The sequence below is a fragment of the Eriocheir sinensis genome, chromosome 28, assembly GCF_024679095.1.
Source record: "Eriocheir sinensis breed Jianghai 21 chromosome 28, ASM2467909v1, whole genome shotgun sequence".
NCBI lineage: Eukaryota > Metazoa > Arthropoda > Malacostraca > Decapoda > Varunidae > Eriocheir > Eriocheir sinensis.
The window spans coordinates 7,136,791-7,157,132 of NC_066536.1; the positions used below are offsets into that span (position 1 = coordinate 7,136,791).

General features: G+C 43.9%; 1 protein-coding gene across 2 annotated transcripts in view; it reads right to left on the bottom strand.

Annotated features, from left to right (window-relative positions):
- The window catches only part of LOC127004440 (dual specificity tyrosine-phosphorylation-regulated kinase mbk-2-like), a 95,273-nt gene that overhangs the window by 62,759 nt on the left and 12,172 nt on the right, over positions 1-20,342 (bottom strand). The window contains exon 2 of one of the 2 annotated variants that reach the window (XM_050872157.1): positions 14,116-14,226. The exons of the other annotated variant lie outside the window; for it this stretch is intronic. Coding sequence (XP_050728114.1) covers positions 14,116-14,226 — 111 coding nt within the window. The remainder of the gene's footprint in view (positions 1-14,115; positions 14,227-20,342) is intronic. 2 annotated transcript variants of the gene reach the window in all.

A 20,342-nucleotide genomic window follows, 5' to 3' on the forward strand; every position in this document is an offset into this window, starting at 1 on the left:
GACGCTATCCTCCTCCTCTTCCTCTTCTTACGCCTCGTTTTCCTCTTCCCCATCTCTTGGTAGCGCAAAGATGGAGGTCACGCTTCCAACAGTAAAGGGGCTATTACACTGGGCAAATTTTCGGTGGATCTTCAGTCATACCACGATTTCCGCTAGCGTGGTTCTCATTTCCGTGGTGTTCTGACGTGTCCGTGATCTTCCAAAACCACGATAGATTTCAGCGAAGGACGACGGTATTACTCACCATCATCATCATCAGCAATAACAAGAAACAAATGAGAACCACGCTAGCGGAAATCGTGGTTTGACTGAAGATCCACGGAAAATCTGCCCAGTGTAATAGCCCTTTACGCCTCCTCCTCTTCTTCCTTCTCATCTCTTGGTAGCGCAAAGATCGAGTTCACGCTTCCTACAGTAATTGTCTTTCGTGGGTTCGTGTTCCCCGGCAGCAGCGTTACTTTGTGGGTCGGGTGACGTTCCTCTTGGCATAACTAGTGACCTTGTCTGTTTAGGGTCCGGACGATAGACAGCCAGTTCATTCTTTCCCGTCCCTCTCTTAACCCGTCCGCTGGGATTGGCACAGATTTGGCCTTCACTGGTAGCCTGGTAACATATACTCCCAGGGCTTTCTCTGCCTCTGTGGTGGATAGTGGAGTGTTTCCCATGTGGTACTGGTATGCTGGATCTCCTCTCCCAAGGTGCAGGACTTTAAATTTTTCTTCATTGAATTGTAGCAGCCACTTTTTGTTTCATTCCTGTAGCTTGGTGATGTCTTCTTGTATGAGATCCGCAGTCAAGGGGTTAACCTGATCAAGGAGTCCCACTCAGCCACGCTCCCTCAGGCACGAGAGGGTTCAACGTGGTGGCTCTTCCTTCTTCGACGCTTCCGACTCTCGCATCCATTATTTCCACAGGCCAAGAAAGAGGTTAAATGAGTTCTGATGTGTTTCTTCACGTTCATGGTACAGAAGCTTTGTCAAACGGTCACCAGGGTCATAAAACTACCCATGAAAAGTCCCACAAATCCTACGAAAGATTTGTCGAATGTGTGTGTGCTTGGAGGACGAAATGGAGGACGAGAAGAAAACCATTTGGGAAGACCGAGGTCCATATTCCTAAACGTCACGGTCTTCCATTGTGACTATTTTTCAAGGCCACAGAGAAGATTAACCGGGTTTCCATGTGTGATTCTTTCCGTTCAAGGTGCGGAAGCCGTGTAAAACTATCACTAGGATCACAAAACAGTCCATGAAAACCCCAGCAACTTTTATGAGAGGCTTTTCAAACGGGCGATCTGAGGTGCCGATACGCCGAAGATCTCGAGTCTCTTACGAGCGTTCCCTTTAGGCTGATCCTGTCACCTCCCTCAGCCATGGCCGGGCGCTCAGGGAGGTGAAGAGCCTGGCCGCAACGCTGTCTCCTTAACCATTTTCATTACCAATCATCACAACCATTCACCACTACCACCACTTACAACCCACATATGCTATCAATACCACCACCCTCCACTAATGCCCTTCCACCTCCATCTACTGTTCTCACCACCTCCACCTCCACCATCCTCACCAACCACCCTCACCAGTCACCTCCACCTCCTCGTCCTTGCCACACACCTCCACCCTCTCGCCTTAACCACCCACCTCTTCATCCTCGTCACCTTCTCTACCAATCACGTATACCCACTCAGGGAGACGCGAAGACAGTAGAGACGTGTTCTACTCTAGACTATGCCAACTTAGGTGAAGAGACTGCCCGCAATGTAGTCTCCTTGCAGTCTGTTTAAGGAGACCCACTCATTTATGCCCACCAGGGAGACGCGAGGCCCCGGAGACGTGTTCCTTTCTAGATTATGCCCACTCAGGGAGAAACGCTCCCCGCCCTAAAGCCCCCGTCCTGGTTAATTAAGAAGTTCCTCTCCCAGCCTAAGCTATTCAGAGAGGGGAAAGCGTCCGTCGTTGGCTCCTTTTCAGGGTAATCAAGACGTTGCGCTCATATTAAACTGGTCTTTTTTACTTTTTTTTCTTTTCTCTTCTCTTCTTTTTTTCTTTTCTTTCTCTCTTATTTAGCTCAGACTTAACTGGTCTTTCCTTTTACTTCTTTTTCTCTTTTCTTTTCTCCGTTTTTTTCCTCATATTTAGCTCATATTTTACTGGTCTTTACTTTTATTCTTTTTCTCTTTTCTTTTCTTTTTTTCTCATATTTAGCTCAGATTTAGCTGGTCTTTACTTTTACTTATTTTTCACTTTTCTCTTCTCTTTTTTTTCTCATATTTAGCTCAGATTTAACTGGTCTTTACTTTTTTTCTTTTCCCTTCTTTTTCTCTTTTTATTTTTATTTGTCTTCTTTGTATTTTCGTATATTTATCGCTCTACCTTTCTGTCTCTCTACCTCTATTTTCTTCTATATTACCACCTCGTCCTCTTTTTCATTTCCCATTGCTTTCACTTTCCTTTTCTCTTTCTCTGCGTCTCAAGTGTTTGGGGGCTGGTGGACAGGTGGCTTTATAGTGTCCGCACCTCTCCTTCTCTACCTGATTCGTGTCTCGTAATAATAACAAAATCTTACTCGTTGCCATTGCCCGCCGCCACTAGTTACTGTCGCCGCCACCAGGGACCGCCACTATTAGACGAGGTAATAACTCTGTGTTTATGTTATCCTTTCAGTCACCAGCACCTCCACACTCACCACCACCCCTTCCCCCTCCTCCTCCTCTACCTACCTTCCACCGCCATCTATAATTATCATCACCAATAGGAGTTGTTCGGCATCCACTACCATTCACCACCACCTCCACCTCCTCCACCTACCTTCACTTATCCACCATCATCACCACCATTGCACCACCTCCATCTATAATTATCATCACCAATAGGAGTTGTTCAGCATCCACTACCATTCACCACCACCTCCACCTCCTCCACTTATCCACCATCACCACCACCATTGCACCACCTCCATCTATAATTATCATCACCAATAGGAGTTGTTCAGCATCCACTACCATTCACCACCACCTCCACCTCCTCCACCTACCTTCACTTATCCACCATCACCACCGCCATCGCACCACCTCCGTCAATAATTATCATCACCAATAGGAGTTGTTCGGCATCCACTACCATTCACCACCACCTCCACCTCCTCCACTTATCCACCATCACCACCACCATTGCACCACCTCCATCTATAATTATCATCACCAATAGGAGTTGTTCAGCATCCACTACCACCATTCACCACCACCTCCTCCTCCTCCTCTACCTACCTTCACTTATCCACCCATCACCACCACCACTGCACCACCTCCATCTATAATTATCATCACCAATAGGAGTTGTTCGGCATCCACTACCATTCACCACCACCTCCACCTCCTCCACCTACTTTCACTTATCCACCCATCACCACCACCATTACACCATCTCCATCAATAATTATCATCACCAATAGGAGTTGTTCAGCATCCACTACCACCATTCACCACCACCTCCACTTCCTCCACCTACGTCTATCTATCCTCCTAACCACCTACCACAACTATTGCACAACCACCATAAATTACTGACCTACCACCTTCTCCACCAATTATCGCCACCAGTACGGATTGTTCTCCATCCACTATCATTCATCACCACCACCACCACCAGCATCACCATCTACCACCACTATTATTGTACCACCACGATAAGTTACTCACCTACCACCCTTAACCATTTTCATTACCAATTATCACCACCATTCACCACTACCACCACTTACAACCCACACAAGCTATCACTACCACCTCCCTCCACTAATGCCCTTCCACCTCCATCTACTGTTCTCACCACCACCACCTCCTCCACCTCCACCACCCTCACCAGTCACCTCGACCCCCTCATCTTTATCACACTCCTCCACCCTCTCGCCTTAACCACCCACCTCCTCAACCTCATCAACAACCTTCTCCACCCATCATTCTCACCAGCCACCCTCAGCAGTCACCTCACCCCCTCGCCTTAACCACCCACCTCCTCAACCTCATCAACAACCTTCTCCACCCATCATTCTCACCCCCTACTCCACCCGTTACCACCATGCACTCCGTCAGTCCGTCAGCTTTACTACGCACGCAGGTGTCGCCCACTCGAGGCTGTGTAAAAACCGTGACCAGCAGCAACGGTGGTGGTGGTGGTGGTGGCGGAGGGCAAATGTCAGTCCATCTCAGGGTTTGCCCGGAACACAGCACCACTTAATTCAATTGGCCAAATGACAACAGGTAACGTGATTAGCTGGCACGCAGGTAGCTAATTACGTCACCTCATCCCACCCACCCCTCTCCTTCTCCCTCTCCGTCCCCCGGCAACAGGCAGGTAGGCTAAAAGGAAGGAAAAAGGTGGTTTGCAGTAGCTTGGACAATAGGAGCGCGACCCTCTCCCCCTTCCCCTCCCCCTCCATCAGTAACGATAGCAACAGTAACAGGATTAAACACAAACGAAGAATCTGAGGGAGAGTTTGCACCACCACGAGAGACACCACCATCACCACCACTACAAAGAGGATCACCAGTACCACCTCCAAAGCCATCACCACCATCACCACCACTACAATAAAGCATCACCACTACCACCTCCAGAGCCATCACCACCATCACCACCACTACAAAAAAACATCACCAGTACCACCTCCAGAGCCATCACCACCATCACCACGACAACAATAAAGCATCACCACTACCACCTCCAGAACCATCACCACCATCGCTACAACCACCAACAGTAACGGAATGAAAAGCAAAAACAGAAACACCACCACCACCACCACCACCACCAACAACAACAACAACAGCAACAACAACAGAAAGACCATATAGAAGGAGAATTGACACCACCACCACCACCACCGCCACTACAGAGCATATCACCAACAGTAACGAAAACGGTAGCTATGGAATCACCACCACAAGCAACAGGAGGGGAATTCAACACCACATGCACACACACACACCAAAAAAAAAAAAAAAAAAAAACACCATCACCACCATCACCAACAGTAGCAAAACATGAACAGAAGCAGCAGGAATGAAACAACACCAGCACAACCTTTAGTAACAACAACAACAAGCAAGACACAAACCCTCGTAACAGAAAGGAACACCAGTATCTCTCTATATCCGGTAACAACAAAAGACCTAGCAACAACAACAACATCATCATCATCATCATCAGGAGGGTCATCACAGCGCGAGTAATGGGACCTTTATTTTTCCTCTCCATAAAGAACATTTTGTCATAACGAGACTGAAGAAGCGAAAGAGAGAGAGAGAGAGAGAGAGAGAGAGAGAGAGAGAGAGAGAGAGAGAGAGAGAGAGAGAGAGAGAGAGAGAGAGAGAGAGAGAGAGAGAGAGAGAGAGAGAGAGAGAGAGAGAGAGAGAGAGAGAGAGAGAGAAATAGTATTAACCTCATTTTCCCCTCCTCTATCCCATCTTCATCAACATACCATCATCTTCCATATTACGCGTATTTCCCCATCGTCTTCTTCATCCTTCCCTTCTTTGTTACCCTTCTACTGCCTCTCATATTCCTTGTTTTTCCTCGTTTTCCTCCCCTTCATGAATTTTCTGTAGTTTCCCTTTGTAACTCCTGCTTCCTCTTCGCCATCTTCTTCAACGTTATCCTATCGTCTCCCTTATTACTCCTTCTTCCTCTTCTTCACTGTCTTCTTTTTCTTCGTCAACTTGCTATCGTTTTCCATTCTACTCATTCCTCCTCTTCCTCTTCATTCTTCCTCTCTTTATCAGCATTTTATCGTGTCCCAAATAACTCCTTCCTCCATCTATTCTTTCCCTTTCTTCTTTTTTTTTCAACTTCCTATCGTTTTCCATATTACTCCTTCCTCCTCCTCTTCTTCCTCTTTTTTCCTTCATCAACTTGCTATCGTCCGTCTTCCATAACTCAATGTCTTTCAAATGGCGAAAACTAATTAAAGCCAAACCAATTCTCAAACTACATGAATAGGCTTTGTTTATGAGACTCTAGAATGGCTTGTCAATAGAGGGGAAAGGGGTGGTTGATGGGGGAGAAGGAAGGAAGGGAGGGAGGAAGGAAGGAAGGAAGGAAGGAAGGAAGGAAGGATAAAAGGTCAAGTGGGAAGAGAAAAGACAGATTGGGAGAGGGAAAGAGAGGTGGTAGATGGGGGAGAAGGAAGAAAGGAAGGAAGGAAGGAAGGAAGGAAGGAAGGAAGGAAGGAAGGAAGGAAAGGAGGGAGGAAAGGTCAAGTGGGGACACAAAAGACAAATTGGGAGAGGGAAAGAGAGGTGGGGATGGGGAGGAAGAAAGGAAGGAAGAAAGGAAGAAAGGAAGGAAGGAAGGAAGGAAGGAAGGAAGGAAGGAGGGAAGGGAGGAAAGGTCAAATGCATGGGGAGACAGGGGACTCATTGGGAGAGGGAAAGAGAGGTGGCGATGGGGAGGAAGGAGGGAAGGAAAGTCATATGGGGAGATTACAAAAGATAGGAAGAAGGAAAATAGATATGGCGATGGGGGAGGAAGAAAGAAAGGAAAGTCAAAATGGGAGAAGGGACAGGAAAAGAGGATGGGAGATAAGCATTTAACGAAAAATTTAAAGGAAACGGGAGGAAAGAAGAGAGACAAAAGATAGGGAGAAGAAGGAAAGAGGGAGAACAGATATGTGAAGGGGAGTTGATAGGGGAAGAAAAGGAGGAAAAGAAGAGAAAGAGATGAGAAGGAAAAGTAAATGGACAAGAACGAAAGGAAAGAAGGGAGAGAGGAGAGAGATGAAGAAAAAGGAAAGAGGGAAAACAGAAATGCGAAGGGGGATTGGTAGGGAAAAAAAGGAAGGAAAAGAAGAGAAAGAAAGGAGAAGGAATAGGTAACTGGACAAGAACGAAGGGAAAGAAGGGAAAGACAAAAGAAATGAAGAAAAGGAAAGAGGGAGAACAGATACGTGAAAGGGGATTGATAGGAAAGGAGGAAATGGAGGGAAATATGAGAAAGATATGGAGATAGAAAAGGAAAAAATAGGTAAGGGGTGATTTAAGAGAACGGAGGAAATAAGCGGAAAGGAGACAAAACGGTGAAAAGGAAAAGAAAAGGCAGAGAGAACAGATATCAAGTGAGGGCTAACTGAAAGAGAGAGGGAGAGGAAAGGGAAGAAAAGAAAAAGAGGAAAGAGAACAAGGGGAAAGAAGGGAGAGAAACAAAAAGAAATAAAGAAAAAGGAAAAGAGGGAGAACAGATATGTGAAGAGGGATTGGTAGGAAATAAAAGGAGGGAAAAAAAGAGAAAGAGATAGATATGAAAAAGGAGAGAGAGAGAGAGAGAAACGAGGTGTCTGGGGATTAAGAGAACGGAGGAAAGAGGGAAAGGAAACGATACAAAAAAGATGAAAGGGGAAAGAACGAGAGAGAACAAGTAACAAGTGAGAAGTAATTGAAAGAGAAGGGGAAGAAGGGAAAGGAAAGAAAAGGGAGAGGTGGAGAAACAGGAAGAAGGGAGGAAATTCAATCATAAAACGGAGAGACTGGAGACGAAAGGAAAGCAGGAAGAGGGAGAAGAAAGAATGAGAAAAAAAAGATGGAGGAAAAAGAAGAAACAACAAGAAGGCGAGGAGGAAATTAAATAAGAAAACGGAGAAACGGAGGAGGAGGAGGAGGAGGAGAAGGAGGAGGAAATGGAGAAGCAGGAAGGTGAAGAGGGAGGGAGGAAGAGGAAATCAGAATAAGAGAAAGAAAGTAAATGAGGAAATGGAGAGAGAGATCGAGAGAGAGAGAGAGAGAGAGAGAGAGAGAGAGAGAGAGAGAACGATTCTCTCTCTCTCTCTCTCTCTTTCCGCAATAACTCCAAGCTTTTAATTTTTTCACGACTAAACCTACAGCGTTCAATTTTCAGCGCACACACGGCGGAAAACAAGAATAAATATCGGCAGCACACACTGAATTAAACCACTCACAGCATCACGGAATCCCTCACAGCACCACAGCACGCAGCATGATGAAAACCCCCCCAGCATACGAGTACAGCCAACACCAACGCAGCACGAGAAACAGCATATCATTACAGGTACAGCTCATCATAACAGCATCACGGAATTCCCCCACAGCACCACAGCACGCAACATGATGAAAAAAACAGCATACGAGTACCTACGCCACCAACACAGCACGACAAACAGCATATCATAACCCGTACAGCATAACATAACAGCATCACGGAATCCCCCACAGCACCACAGCACGCAGCATGATGAAAAAAAAGCAGGATATGAGTACAGTCAACACCAAAACAGCACAGCACGACACACAGCATAGAGCAAAAGGTACACCACAGCACACATGACAGCATAGCACGACCCACAGCATATAACAACAGCTAAACAATGCATCATAACAGCACGCAGAACCTAACACAGCATAACACATTCTAACACAGCTTTTAGGACGGTACATTCATAACACAGCATATAACACAGCATAACCCAGCGTAGCGTAACTGAGTAACAATAATAACTAGCTAATAATAACAACGACAATAATGATAAGTTAGGAAAGTCAGGGGAAAATAGGAGAGATGCAAGAAGGGAAATAAAAGAAAGAACGGAATAAAGGAGAGAGGAGAAAGAGGAGGAGGTTTGGAATGAAGAAATAAGAAGAGAGAAAAAGGACGGGAAGGAATACAGGACAACACAGCACGGAGCAACACAAATTAACAGCATAACAGCATAAGACACCTCCTCCTCCCGAAATTGACCTCTCTTTTGGCCACTTATAACTTTTGTCTTTGTGGGAACAGCGATTAACGGGCTTTATTTTTTTAACACTTTTTTTTGTTGCCCTTGAGCGGTTTCCTTAGCTGTAAAAAAAAAAATATATATAACAGCATCACAAAACACAACGAAACACAAACAGACAAACTAACACAGCGTAACACAGAACAACGCAACACGGAGTAACAAAACAAATTCAAGATCACAGTGTTCCAGTTCTGACGTGACCGCATTTGACTTGACCTGTGACCTCCTCCTCCTCCTGTTGTCCATTAATCCCGCCAGCAGAGGTCAGGACAAGCAAGGTCACGAGGTCAAGCTGCCTTATAATGACGCTGGGTGGGTTAGTATCTCTCTCTCTCTCTCTCTCTCTCTCTCTCTCTCTCTCTCTCTCTCTCTCTCTCTCTCTCTCTCTCTCTCTCTTTCTCTCTCTCTCTCTCTCTCTCACACACACACGAAGCAAACCCGTTTTCAACCACCCATTTCTCCCCTCCCTCTTCCTCACCCTCACTCCATTTCCCTCCTCGTCCTCTTCCTCCTCCTTCTCCTCCTCCTCCTCCCCTTCATCCCTGTCCATACCCTGACCCCACCATCACCCCCGTCTCCTCACCCCTTCCCATTGCATCCTTTCAGCTTCCCATTACTGGTCTCCCCTCTCAAACAATCACCCCTCCTGAAATCCTTCCCATCACCCTTCTCCCTAACCTTTCCCTTTCCCCATCACCTCACCCCCCCCCCCCCCCCACGCCGCCCCTTCCGACACTCTCCTTTAAAGACTGGAACTGCGACAAAAAAAAAGAAAAATGAACGGAAAACCAGTGTGATATGATCTTGACTGAGAGAGAGAGAGAGAGAGAGAGAGAGAGAGAGAGAGAGAGAGAGAGAGAGAGAGAGAGAGAGAGAGAGAGAGAGAGAGAGAGAGAGAGAGAGAGAGAGAGAGAGAGAGAGAGAGAGAGAGAGAGAGAGAGAGAGAGAGAGAGAGAGAGATTTACATAGAAAATCAGACCAAACAGACCCCATGGTCCAGACTAGGTGGTCTGTCCATAAACCTAAGTGATTTTACATTAATCCGAAGGCTCCTAAACGTTGCATTTCTACTCTAGTTGATATTAAGTTGAAGGAAGAGAGAGAGAGAGAGAGAGAGAGAGAGAGAGAGAACCAGTGGTCAGATTAATATATAGAAAAGCAGAGAGGGAGGGAGGGGGAGAGGGACAGAGGACGGGAGAGAGAGAGAGGGAGGGAGGGATTGGACGAATGAACGAAGGGATAGATGGACGGACGAAGGGAGGGAGAGAAGGGAGGGAAGGGAGAGAAGGGAAGGGAGAGAAGGGAAGGAGAGAAGGGAGGGAGGAGAGGGAGGGAGGAATCTGCTCAGTGGCTTAAAGGTGAAGGAGGGTAAGGTTTGTGTGTGTGTGTGTGTGTGTGTGTGTGTGTGTGTGTGTGTGTGTGTGTGTGTGTGTGTGTGTTAATAGCTCTTACACTTATTCTTGCTGTTGTTATTCTTGTTTATGGCGGCGGGGGCGGTGGTGGTAATTGTTAGTTATTGTTGTTATTATTATCATTATTATTATTATTATTATTATTATTATTATTATTATTACCGTACTATTATTTTGTATTGCTGTTATTAGTGTTATTATCATGCCAATTTAATGAACCGCCTATTAACAATTATTTAATCACCACCATCATCACCATCATCACCACCATCACCTCCAACATCACCACCTCTTACACTGGTGACCCTTCCACACCACCACCACAACCACCACCACCACTACCTTCATCATCACCACCACCTTCATCACCACCACCATCACCATCATCACCACCACCTCCAGCAACACCTCCTCTAATATTGATGACCCTTCCACACCACCACCACAACCACCACCACCACCACTACCTTCATCATCACCACCACCTTCATCACCACCACTATCACCATCATCACCATCATCACCACCACCTCCAGCATCACCTCCTCTAATATTGATGACCCTCCCATAACACCACCACCACCACCTTCATCACCATTATCACCTTCACTTCCGCCTCCAGCCACATAATCATCCATAGTTTTCTTAATTTCTTCTCTATCCTGTCTTCTTTCATCTTCCATCTTCTTCTCCTCCTCCTCATAATCTCCGCCTCACACGGATATCACAAAGTTTCGCTCAGATTCCCCCACACATGACCTTGGCGGCGCTGGGTCAGGGTCATGCGCCTTTATTTCGCCTGCATGTTCGAAGTCGCGAGTGTGAAGAAATATGGAAAGGGGGAAACATTTTAGAAGGGGCAGAAATTGTATGTTTGTGTGTCAACGTTGCCAGATTGTCGTACTTTGCCTCTTATTTTAGCAGATTTCCGACCCAAAACTGCTTTCAACACCCAAATAACTGCCTTCATATATGGTTATCGTTTAAATGGTTACTTATTGATGTTTCTTGGCAACAGTTATGGGCCAGAAACCGGTATATATGCGGCTCTGAGTACGATAATATAGCAACCATAATGTGTGTGTAGTTCTTAATGTGACTTATTGTTGTGATTCTGGTTATTGTGTTTGTTATTTTTATCACTATTATTATTTAATTGATGTCATTATTACGTATCTATCTATCTGTCTATCTATCTACACACACACACACACACACACACACACACACACACACACACACACACACACACACACACACGACCAAAAAAATAACCAGACAAAGGAAAGAGAAAAAAAGAAAAAGAAAATGAAGCGTCGAAGTTGAAAGCCAACAAAGGAAGAGCACAAAAATGAAGCTAAAGAACGAAGAGCAACAGTAATGATGATAATGATGATAATAATAATAATAATAATGATAATACTGGTTAGGGAAGGCAGGTGAACAAAGGAAGGAAGGAAGAAAGGAAATAAAAGAAAGAACGAGAGAAAGAGAGGCGAAAGAGGTGAAGCATTTGAACGAGAGAGAGAGAGAGAGAGAGAGAGAGAGAGAGAGAGAGAGAGAGAGAGAGAGAGAGAGAGAGAGAGAGAGAGAGAGAGAGAGAGAGAGAGAGAGAGAGAGAGAGAGAGAGAGAGAGAGAGAGAGAGAGAGAGAGAGAGAGAGAGAGAGAGAGAGAGAGAGAGAGAGAAACACACCATTGGGAACTGTCACCCGGCAAGAACAAGGCCTCGAGACAGTATCCATAACTTATATCTTTAAATAATGAAAAGTCTTGGATTGTCTACCCTCACCCCCTCTCCCCCTCACGAACCCCCTCCACTCCCCAACACCATCACTCTGCACCCCTCCAACACCATCACCCTCCACCTCACAAACGACTATCCACTTCCACTAATTCCTCTGCATTCTTCTCCTCCACTTACTGTCACCCTTCCACTTCCCTCCTTCTACCTTTCCTTTCCTCCATCTTTTCAACTAAATCCCTCCGCCTTCTTCTAATCCACTTCTTATCATTCCTCAATTTCCCTTCTCTCTTTTCCTCCACTTTCTCAGCTATTCTTCATTTATTTCATTCACTACTCTATCCATTACTATTCCTCCACTTCTAACTATTCACTCCACTTGCTTCCCCTCCAATATTTCACCTACTCCACTTCTCTTTCCTCTCCTCTCCTCCATGTCCATTATTCATCCACTATATTCACTACTTTTCCTCTACTCCATTTCTTCCTATTCCTCCACTTCAACTTCTCTTCCTCTCACCACATACTCCACTTTCTTCCTCTCACTTCTCCTTTCACATCCTCTCTTCTACGACCATTCTTCATCCACCTCATCCATTCACTACTCTTCCTCTATCTATTACTGTTTCTCCACTTCCTTATACGACGTCAACCACCATCACCGCAAGCATCTCCCTCCTGTTTCTCTTTCGTTTCCCTTTTGATTTTATTTTTTTACCACCACCACCATCAATAACACCACTACTCCCCCCCCCCACCCCCCCATCACCACCACCACCACTTTTCCAACTAATGCTTCTCACCACCACCAACCACCGTCATCACCAGTGTGCTAATCTGCCTCATTATCACTACCACCATCATCACCACCATCAATAGCTTTATCTCTTTGCCATCTGTGTCATGAAAATCTACGTATGTAATTAACTCTCTCTCTCTCTCTCTCTCTCTCTCTCTCTCTCTCTCTCTCTCTCTCTCTCTCTCTCTCTCTCTCTCTCTCTGTATAGATATCAAAAGCGTTGGCTGAGAGAAAAAAAAATGTGCCTGCATAGATTTTTTACACATTCGACGCTTCGTAGAGACAGAAAGAGAGGAGGAAGAGGAGGAGGAAGGGGGGAAGAGGAGGAGGAGGAGGAGAAGCAGTGAAAGAAGAGGAGGAGAGGAAAAGGAAAGAAGGTAAAAGACCAGGAAGGAATGTGCGTGTTTGCTTGTGTGTGTGTGTGTGTGTGTGTGTGTGTGTGTGTGTGTGTGTGTGTGTGTTTGCGTGCACGTGTGCGTGTTTTCTGTGTGACTCACACACACACACACACACACACACACACACACACACACACACACACACACACACACACACAACAGGTATACATGAATCAAAGTAAATTCACAAAGAAGTTAAACAGAGATAACAACATGAATCGTATTTGGATGCAATCAATGCTGAGTTCAAAAGCCAAACAGAGGAGGAAACGAACAGACGGAGAAAAGACAAGGAAAAGAAAGAATTACGCACACAAGGAAGGAAAAGAAGACAGGTGCGCAAAAACGATTAGGATTTTCACGCCAACGCAAACGAAAATAATGACTTCAGACGGAACAAGTAACAGGTAACATGTGATTAAAAGATGTAACAGATAAACAGGTACGAGTAAACTAACTTAGACATGGCAGGCGAGCAAAAAAAAGGGATCATGAGAAAAGGTTACATGCAAGCGATACTAAAGAGCTCAGACATAACAGGCAACAGGGAGCATAAGATTAAAAGGAACATCAGATAAAAAAAAATAATACGAAGTCAGTAATTAGATGGTAACAGTTGACCACAAAAAGGATCAAGAGACAAAAGTAACATGCAAACGATAATAGTAATAAAAAAAAACATATACCAAGTGTGAGCAAAAAGGAGCACGAACGAACGAACACACAAACAATAATGAAAAAAAGCATGCCAAACGTTAGCAAAAAGAATCATGAACAAACAAACACGCAAAAGATAACAAAACAAAGCCAAACGTGAGGAAAAAGAATCATAAGCATAACAAACACACACACGACAACAACAACAACAACAACAACAAAATAAAAACATGCCCAACGTGCCACGACCCAACAATCAACAGGTATCAAACAGGTGAGCGACAGGTAACAGATGAGCGGAAGGTGCGCCTCCACAGTACCTGGGCGGAGAGCAAGCCGTTCTGCCGCAGCTTGCTGGAGAGCGGCGGGCGGGAGGCGGTGGCGGTGCGGCCCAGCTTGTGGTAGGCGGCATCCCGGTGGTGCGCCGGGCTCTGGGGGGCAGGGAGAGGCAGGCTACAGAGGCAGGCTATGAGGCAGGCTAGTGTGATAGGGGCGACGTTGAGGGAGGTGAGAAGAGAGGGTGAAGGCGAGGGGAAACGGAAATGAATCGAATGTGAAGGAAGGGAAAGAAAAATGAAGGTAAGACAGCGAGTAGAAGGAAGAAGCAATGAAAAGGAGAGGACGTAAAGGCAAGGAAATGATAGGAAAATAAGGAAAATAGAAAAGGGGAGAGGAAAGAATGGAATGGAGAGGAAGGGACGTGGAGGCAGGGAAGGGTAGGAAAGCAATAAGTGAGGGGAAAGGAAGGAAGGGGAGAGGAAAGAATGGAATGGAGAGGAAGGGACGTGAAGGCAGGGGAGGGTAGGAAAGCAAATAGGGTGGGGAAAGGAAGGGACGTGAAGGCAAGGCATGGGTAAGAGGAAGGGAACATAGAAGATGGAAACGGATTGAATGGGAAGGAATGGAAGGAAGAGAAGTGAAGGTAAGAAAGAAAGTAATAGGAAGAAAGAGTGGAGAGGAAGGGACATGAGGGCAAAGGAAGGGTAGGAAAACAGGGAAGGTAGAGAAAGGAAAGGGATAGAAGGGAAACAAAGGAAAGGGAGTGAAGGAAAATGAAGGGGAGGAGAAAATCGAGAGGAAGGGACGCGAGAAGAAATGAAGGGTAGGATTAAAAGAAAGTAGGAAATGAAAAGGGATAAAAGGGAATGAAAAAGAAGGGAAATGAATGTAAGAGAAGGGTAGGAAAGAGAATGGGGAGGAAAGGATGGAGAGGAAGGGACGTTGAGGCAATGGAAGGGTAGGCAAACGAGAAGAAGGAGGAAGGACATAGGAAAAAAGGAAGAGTAAATAAGGGAAGAGAGGAATGAAAAGAGAGGAGGATGGCATGAGAGAAAGGGAGACAAAGGAAAGGAAGGAGTAAGAAAAAGGAGTAATGGAGGGAAGGGATGAAAAGGTAAGGAAAAGAGAAAGGAGAGAGACGAGAGGAGAATGGGAGAGGGAGCATGGAAGGAGGGAGTGGAGGAAAGGTACACAAAATTAAATGATAGAAAGCATAAAAAAAAGGAATATAATAGAATAGAAGGAAGGAAAGGAAGGAGAATAGGAAATAGAATGGAGGAGATAAAATGACGGGAATGGAGGGAAAAAGAAAATGGGAAAGGAGGGGAAAGGAAATGAAGGGAAAGAGGGGTAACTGCGGAATAGGTAAAAAAAAAAAAAAAAAAAAAAAAAGATCACAGTGGGGTTGGGAGGCAAAAGAAAGAAAGGAAATTGGAAGGAAAAATAATGACGGGAGGGAAAGAGGAAGGAAAAAAAAGAGAGAGGAATAAAAAGGAAAGCGAAATATGAATAGACAGAAAAAAGGCAAAAAAAAGACGGAATGAAAAATAAAATAGAACCAGGAGGAAAGAGGAATAGAAAAAACAGGAAATAGAAAACAAAATAAAAAAGTAGAATAGAAAATTAAAAAAATAGGATAGGAAACAGGATAGCAAATATAGAACAGAGGATAAGAAATGGAATGGGAAATAAAGAAAAGGATAGGAAATATTTCACAGGTAAGGTAAGGTAAGGAAAGGAAAGGGGAGGAAGGGGGGAGGGGAGAGGAGGAGGTGGGGGCAGGGGAGAGGCAGGTTGTGAGGCAGGCAAAGGCAGGCTAGAGGCAGGCTAGAGCAGGGTGATTTGTTTCCACACCGGTCAGTTTAGTGCGGTGGTGGGTTAGTAGCAGTGGTAGTAGTAGTAGTAATAGTAGTAGTAGTAGTAGTAGTAGTAGTAATAGTAGTAGTAGTAGTAGTAGTAGTAGTAGTAGTAGTAGTAGTAGTAGTAGTAGTAATGGTAGTAGAAAGAGGATTAAGGCCAGCAATAACCAGGTGAATTTACAGGTGACTTAGTATGGCACAAAGCAATAATATTTAAGTGAGAGCAATAATATAAGTAACAGCAACAATATAAGTAATAGCAACAATATAAGTAACAGCAATAAGTAATAGCAGTAACATAAGTGGCAGAAATAACGCAACAATACTCCCAGCACATCAGGAACACCCCGCCGCCTAAGACTGCTGGGCTGATGGAAAAGAGTGCCGGATGTTGTTTGATGTCAGCGCGGGACGAGGGACGCAGAGAGAGAGGGGCTCGCCGTGACGCCCCACAATAAATAAATGAACAAACAAACAAAAGAATAAATAAAATAACTAGCAAGACTTTTACATGGATGCCTCTCTCGTTTTACTCATTATTATTGTTGTTGTTATTTATTTATTTTTTTACAACAAAGGAGACAGCTCAAGGGCACAAAATAAGGAAACAATAAAAAAAAAAGCCCGCTACTCGCTGCGCCTAAAAAAAAGAATCAAAAGAGGTGGCCGAAAGAGAGGTATTGTTGTTATTATTGTTGTTGATTGTATTAGTGTGATTTTTTTTTTTTACGGTATTATGTTAGTGTTTTTAAGAAGACCAAAGACGAAATCACAAAACAGAACTCAGATAAATAAATAGGTAAATAAATAAGTAAATAAAGAAATAAATTAATAATATTATCTTGTTTATTTATTATTATTGTTGTTATCGTTATTCATTATCATTATTGTTGTTATCATTATTATAGAGCATTCATTTCTTACAGTATAATATTAATGTTATTACGGAAGACAAATACGAAAACCAAAATGAACAAGAGATGAAAGAAATTAAATACGAAGAGGAGAAGACGGAGGAGAGAGGAGAGAATGAGGCGGAAGAAATGAAAGGAAGAGGAAAAGTGGAAGTGGGAGAAGAAAAGAGACGGAGAAGAGGAAGAAAATAAAGAAGACAGAGAGGAGAGAAACGAGGAAGGAGAGAATAAAAGGAATAGAAAAATGAACAAGAGATGATAGAAACGAAGGAGGAAGAAAAGGGGAAGAAGAAGAAGACAGGAAAGACAGAGGAGGAAAGAGGAAGATAATAAAGGAGAGAGAATGGAAAGGAACGGGGAAGGAGAGAATAATGGGAATGGAAAGACGAACAAGAGATGACAGAAACGAATGAGGAAGAAAAGGAGAAAACAGGAAAGACAGAGGAGGAAAGAGGAAGATAATAAAGGAGAGAGAGAGAGAGAGAGAGGAGAGGAACAAGAAAGAGAGAATAATGGGAATAGAAAGACAAACAAGAGATGATAGAAACGAAAGAGGAAGAAAAGGGGAAGAAGAAAAAAGAAAACAGGAAAGAAAGTGGAGGACAGAGGAAGACAATAAAGGAGAGAAAGATGGGAGGAATCGAGATAGGAGAGAATAAGGGAAGTAAACGAGAGGAATGGAAGGAATTAGCGGAAAGAGGAATGAAGGCAAACAAGAACAGGTAAAAGGAATGCAAACAATCCTTTTTTTTTTTTGTGGTTCTCGAAGGAGCATAATTTTTTCTATCCTTGTTTGCGTTTCATTAACATTATTTACTTTTTTCCTTCCCTTAAACACTTTCATGTTTACCTTTCTCTTCGTCCTTTTATAATTACTACAACCAAGAGATAGAAAGATAGATAGACAGGGATAGATATATATAGATAGACTTTTTTCTACACTCTTTTTGTTGCCCTTGTGCCGACTCTATTGCTGTAAAAAATATATATAGATAGAAACATAGATCGATATAGATAGGGATAAAGTAGAGTATATGAGGAGAAAGGGAAGGAAATAAGGGGAAAAAAACAGAAAACAATAAAAGAAAAACAAAAGAAAAGGAAAAGTTTGAGAAAAGGGAAAAAATCATGAGAAAGGAAGGAAGAAAAGGAAAACCAGATAACAATATTGGAAAAAAAGGGGAAATGAGAAAGTCTGAGAAAAGAGAAGAAAAATCATACCAGGAAACAGGAAGGCGGAAAAAAAAACAAGAGGAAACAAATCATCACAAAGTTAAGAAGATATCATTAGAGTAAACAAGAGGAAGAAGAAAAAACAACTGAAGAAGGGAGGAAACAAAGAGGCAGAACGCTGATGAGGAAGAGGAAATGATTGCGGGATGAAGAAGAAGGAGGAGGGAGAGGAGAGGAAAAAAAAGAGGAAGGAAAGGATAAAAAAGGAGGGAAAGCGATAAAGAGAGAGGAAGACAAAAAAGAATGAAGAGGAGGATAAGAGAAATAAAGGAAAGATAAATGGAAGGAAATAACTGAGAAAGAAATGGAAGAAAGAGGAAGTGAAGGGAGGCAGAAGGATAGAGAAAAAAAAACGGAGAAAGAGAAAGAGAATGGAAATGACGGAGACAGGAAAGGGAAAAAAAGAGGAAGGAAAGAGGAAAGGAAAGGGAAAGGGAAGAGGAAGGGAAAAAGGCAAAGGAGGGAAGGAGAAGGGAGACAGAGGAATAGAGAAGAATGAAAAAAAGAAAAAGTGAAAAAGGAAGGGAAAAAGGAGGAGGAGAAAAGAGAAAAGAAGAAAGAAGAAGGGGAAGGGGAAGGGGAGAGAAGAAAAAGAAGAGGAGAAAGAGAGAGAGAGAAAACGAGATAAAAATGGGAAAAAGAAAAAAAAGAAAAGGGAAGGATAGGAGGGGAAGAGAAAGGGAGGACATAAGACAAGAAGGGGAGAGAGAGAGAGTGGATGAAAATGACGGAGACAGGGAAGGAAAAAAAGAGGAAGGAGGGAGGGAGGAGAGACGACAAGAAGAAAGGGGGAGAGGTGCGGAGGGAGACAGGTGGACAGCCGCTTAATTGCAGGTGTAGGCCGCTTGCAGGTGACTATTGTTGGGTATGACACCTTGATTCCTGCCTACTTGTATTCCTCCTCCTCCTCCTCCTCTTCCTCGTCTTCCTTCTGCTTCTCCTCTTCCTTCATTTTTTTTCCTCGATTTTCCTTTCTTCGCCTTCTTTGCTTCCTTTTCCTCTCTCCAAATTCGTTCTCTTTCTCCTATTTTTTGTCCTCCTTCAATTTCTCTTCCTTTTGTTTCTCCTGTTTCTCCTCCACAGTTTTCCTCTTCCATCTTTTTTTCTCCTTTCTTTCTCTATCCAACTTTGTATTCGTTTTTTTTTCTTCTCTTATTTCACCTTCCTCTGCTTCTCCATTTCCTCTTTTTCCTTCTCCTTCCTTTCCCTCTCTTCACTATTTTTCCTCTTCCACCTCTTTTCTTCCTTTCCTTTCTCCAACTTTATCCATATCATCTTTTTTCTCCTTTTTCTTCTCCTCGCCTGGCTTTCCTTTTTCTCTTACATCATCTTCTCTGCCTCTCCTCTTTCTCCTTCTCCTCATTCTTTTCTTCCCTTTCCTCTTCTTCCCGAATTGGTTCTTGTCCTCGTTCTCCTTATTTCCTCCTCCTCTTTCTTTTCCTCTTCCTCCTTTATCCTCCTCCTCCTCCTCTTTCTTTTCCTCTTCCTCCTTTTCTCTGGTTCTCCTCCTCCTTCTCTTCCTCCTCGTCCTTTTCTCCTTTTATCCTTAGTTTCTCCTCCTCCATCTATTTCTTCCATCCCTATTCCACTTTCGTCTCCAACTCCACCTCCTACATCTCCTCCTCCTCCTGCTCCTCCTCCTCCTCCTCCTCCTCCTCTTCTGCTCTAAACGTTAATGAGATTTTAGACATTCTGCTTCCTTTCTTTTCCTTTCAAAACATTTTCCTACTTTTTTCTTTTTCTTTTCCCTTCACATCTTCCTCCTACGAATGTAGAGAGGCAGAGAGATGAGAAAGTACATATGTATCAACCAATATTGTTTCCTCTGTCATCATCATCATCATCATCATCACCACGACCACCACCATAAGAGGTATCACCATCACTAATACCAATATCATCACTATCATTTGCACCTATCATCATCATCACTATTATATTCCCATCACCACCACAATAACAAACATTACCACCATCGTCATAACCACTATCAAACTACACCATCACCACCGCCAACAACAACAATCACGACCACCACCACCACCACCACCAGCAACAACAACACCAAAACCACCACCAACAACAAGAATCACAACCACCACCACCATCAGCAACAACAACACCAAAACCACCACCACCACCAATAACAACAATCACTTTAACGACATCCATCACCACCAGTGTCTAAATACAGCTCACCACCACCACCACCACCACCACCACACCACCACCACCACCACCACCCTCATTGTGTCTGGGATG